The 3979-nt window shown below is 54.0% G+C and overlaps 1 protein-coding gene across 1 annotated transcript in view; it reads right to left on the bottom strand.

The window, feature by feature from the left end:
• The window catches only part of KCNN2 (potassium calcium-activated channel subfamily N member 2), a 197710-nt gene extending 195676 nt beyond the window's left edge, over positions 1-2034 (bottom strand). The window contains exons 1-2 of the mRNA XM_030888905.2: positions 1780-2034; positions 1-960 (exon numbers count right to left, since the gene is read on the bottom strand). The exon at positions 1-960 is cut by the window's left edge and continues 365 nt beyond it. Of these exons, the coding sequence (XP_030744765.1) occupies positions 1-960; positions 1780-1801 (982 nt within the window). The 5' untranslated portion in view covers positions 1802-2034. The remainder of the gene's footprint in view (positions 961-1779) is intronic.
• Between the last annotated feature and the right edge of the window lie 1945 nt (positions 2035-3979).

Genomic DNA, 3979 nt, shown 5'->3' on the forward strand with positions numbered 1-3979 from the left:
CTGCAGACGGGGAGGACGTGCCGCCACCTCCCCCGACGGCTGCGGGCGGCTGCAGGGGCTGCGCCTCTGAGTCCATCTCGTGGAGGTTCCGGCGGGACGAGCTCAAGTTGCTGAGCGGGCGCATGACGCCCCCGTTGTACCTGCAGCTGCTCATGGCTATTTCGGTGAAGGGGTTGCTCTCGCGGCGCGCCTGGGGCTGGTGGGGCTGGTGGGGCGCCGGGTGCGAGTGGTGATGGTGGGGGTGGGGGTGCGGGAGCGGGGGCCCGGAGCCCAGGCTGCCCAGGCTGCCGCTAGGACTGGCGGCCGGCTGCAAGCTGTGGCACTGGTGGTACTGGGCGGCGGGCGCGGGCTGCTGCGCGTACTGCTGCCGGAGCGCACTGGCATGGCTGGACGGCGTCAGCTCGCTCACATTGAGCTGGCTGCCCCGGCGTGACGAGCAGCAGCAGCAGCACGACGACCCCGACAGCGGAGACGAGGTGCGAGTCCGGAAGGCGCCGCCGGGCGAGGAGGTGCGGAGCAGCAAGGACAGGTTATCCCCCGCCCCCGCCGCCAGGGCACCGGAGGAGGCGCAGCTGTTGCACCGGAGGCATGGGCTGCTCCCGCCGCTGCCGGGCTGCTGGTGCGCGAGGTGCGGGTGGTGGGGCTGGGGCGGGAGGGGCGCGAAGGGCGGGCACGGCTTGTCTTGGCTCGGTTGCTGCTGCTGCTGGCAATGCAGGTGTGAGGAACGCGGCGGCGGCGGCTGCTCGGGAAAGAAGCCGCGCTGGAACTGCAATGGGGTTTCCATGTCCCGGCTGTTAAAGCTGCAGGGAGACCAGGCGGTGGTGCACCCTGCGCAATGCGTTATGGTCGGGAGCGGGGACTCCTGCTGCTGGTGCGAGGAAGGGCCCATGCCGGCTCCGGTAGAATCCAGGCGGCGAGTCCGATTGGTTGGGCGCACCAAAACAATGGGCATGACATCACCTGCGGGGACCAAGACTGAGTTTGCGGCGCGAGGCTTTGGGGAGCGTGTGCGGGAGAGCGCTGGGGAGGGGGACATCTGCAAGAGGCAAACCCTGGGGGTTCAGGCCCCGCTGGCGGAGGGCAAGGGTGTGGGCTCCACCTGCTGATAGGGGGCACCACTGAGCATTACCGGGGGAGGGTGTCCCCTGGCAATACAGCCGAGGTGGGCACCCTTCCCTCCACCTCCTACTAGTGCCGGTAGGTCGCGCATCCCGGATCACCTGCCCTGGACACTGCAGCACGTCGGGCCACTCTGGCCATGGGTCTGGCGCGAGCACAGTGCAGATTCCTGTCTCCGCATCCACGATTCCTAGGGCTGCAGAACAGCAGCACTCGCACCCCACGCCCACCTCTCCCCCAGTGCCCGGCTGAGGGAGGGCTGCAGGCGGCTTGCCAAGCAACTGCAGGGGGTTGGGAGAGGTGGCTTTGGGGATTAAAAGTTTGACTGATGGCTTCACTAGGGTAATAGGGCCAGGGGGCCTCCCCAAAGTCTGACCCACAGCTCGGTTGCTGTGGGATTAGGGGATGATCAGCCCCTTGATCATCGCCCACCACCGCCAGGCTCCAAAGCCCCCAATCCAGGCTGCTGCGCGACGCTCGAGCGAGCGCTAGTGCGCTGCGCTGTGGCACGGAGAGGGTTAACCGCCTCTGCACTGGGGCTGGGGGAGGGTGGGGGCGGGGACGGAGGAGGGGATCCCCACCGCCCGCGGGAGGAGCTGCAGCGGGCTTCCCCGGTTCCCTCGCGGGGGCGGAGGGCTTTCCCCACCGCCTCCCGCTCACATTGGCGCTTTCTGCGGAACATGAGGGGCTGGCGCCCCCGGCTGCCCGGTCCGGAGCCGCTGCTTGCAGGTCCTCTGGCCTTCCGAGTGGATGCGTCCGCTGCTGCTTCTGTCGCTGAAAAGGCCAGCTTTTGAGGGTCTAGGGGCGGCTAGGCGGCAGCTGGCCGCCAGCTCCTCTTCTGTGCCTCTTCCTCCTCCCCACCTGCAACCCGGACACAAAGCACAGGCGGATCACAAATGCGCAAACACTGACCTTCTTCTTCGCTAGCCCTGACTGCGATGGGTGGCAGGTGGGAGAGGGGCCTGGCAAGAGTGGATTCTAGTCACACGGGTTGTCACAGTCAGGCTGGGAAATTATTAACGATGAAAATGGGCTGAGTAATCTTGCAAGGGGACAATGCAATGGTGTTGCTAGAGTTAGGATAGTAATTATTATGTATCGATTTACTCACTAATAAACCAATAAAAATTAAATGTTATGTCTTACACATTGCCGATGACAAGTTTTTCTTTTGGGTGATATTACCAGTACAAATCGATAGGGGACCCTGTCGTGGGTTCTTTGTGACTGCACCATCTTAAGTCTTTATCCTGTGTATTTCTTTGTGAATTGAAATCCCACCCACCCAAATAAAGATGGACTGGTCCGCTGAATATTTGTTTCCATTTCTAATTGTGATTTTGAAGCAGGATTTTTCTATAATAGAGATTATTGTAATGGTTTACTTAAAGAAATTAAAGTGAAAACAGATCACCTTCATTAGGTAATTGGAATCCTAGACTGGATCCAATTTCTTGACATTCTACTCGGCCACTGCCCTAGAGCTGCTTACCTGGTCCCTGCTTGTAAGTGTGTGGGTGTGTGCCTGCGGATCTGTATTTGTTTTCAAAGCCAGGAAGTGAATAATTCATTTTAGGGTATCTGTGGGACATGTGTTAAGCACTTTTATTTAATTATTTTTGTACATGCAAATAAAACCCAAGGAAAAAACAGGGAAGGGTTGCTTTGAACCCCATAGAGCTCAAGTTTGAAATAATGAATGTTGTCAGAATTTGCTTTTCTCAATGGTCTGATGGAGCACAAAATTTCAGCGGCTAAAAATCTGCCACAGCAGTTTTCTTTTCTAACGTTTGATTAATAGTAATCTGCTCCCAGGTTGCTTAAATGTTACATTGTATTATGTAAAATGGAAATTCTTTTAAACTCAAATTTTTGCTGACAAAAATAAAATAGTTCAATTAAAGGTTGTGAGGTAACAGGTCAGCAGCTATATGGGGGTCGCCACCATTTTCATCTTTGCAACGGACTATGATTTTTGTCTTGCATCTCCAAAATGCCAGCTTAAAAGAGCTTGTTTAGAATCACTCATTGGCTCACTGAATCTCAAGGACCGTGGGACAGAGTTCGGATGAGCTGTGTAGTGAGCATGGCTACTGGACACAGGTCTCATGGGTATTTGATGTTAAAATAAACTTTCCAATTAAGAACCGTTATTCACCTTGCTATCTGAAATGAAATCCAACTCAAGCATGAAATTCGCCAAGCAATTATTTTTCCTTTCCAGTAAAGTTCATGACCGTCTTCCAGTTTCTCTATGTGTTGGAGTGAAAATGTCTGATTTGTCCACACACATATACATATGTCAGAGAAATGTGACATGGCAGAGTAGTACTCGCATTCAGTTTTCATAAATTTAAATGAAAGACTACAGAGACTCTCTCCCAAATATCTTAATAGCTCTTACCATCATTAAATTAAATACAAGGTTCTAGAGTTACTAAAATGTCCGGATGTAAGAGCTGGCATCTGTATCAAACACACTTGAAAACTGCTAGCCCAGAGCTTGAAAGAGGTGCCAGAAGCGAAGGGAAATTAAGTATTGTGTTATTCTGCCAGCTATAACTCTGTGCCTTAATATCGGCTCAATGACATTATTGGTGCCTTTAATTAGTCCAAGAATCCTACAGAAACAGTATTCACTGTGATTTATGGGAGAGGTGCATGAAGCTTCCTCTGCTCTCCAAGGAGGTCCCCGAGAAGGATGAGATACACAAGATCTCGACTCAAATAAAAATCTGATCCACATCACAAACATGAGACCAGAATACCCAAACTTAGCACTGCCGATATTTTGAAAGGGTAGCTGAACAATTTAATGATTAGAAAACGATTATTGGAGAGGACATCAAGCCGATGGAAC

Source organism: Echinops telfairi, unplaced genomic scaffold (genome assembly GCF_000313985.2).
Source record: "Echinops telfairi isolate 266 unplaced genomic scaffold, ASM31398v2 ScPeMD7_7469;HRSCAF=8507_1, whole genome shotgun sequence".
Classification (NCBI taxonomy): domain Eukaryota; kingdom Metazoa; phylum Chordata; class Mammalia; order Afrosoricida; family Tenrecidae; genus Echinops; species Echinops telfairi.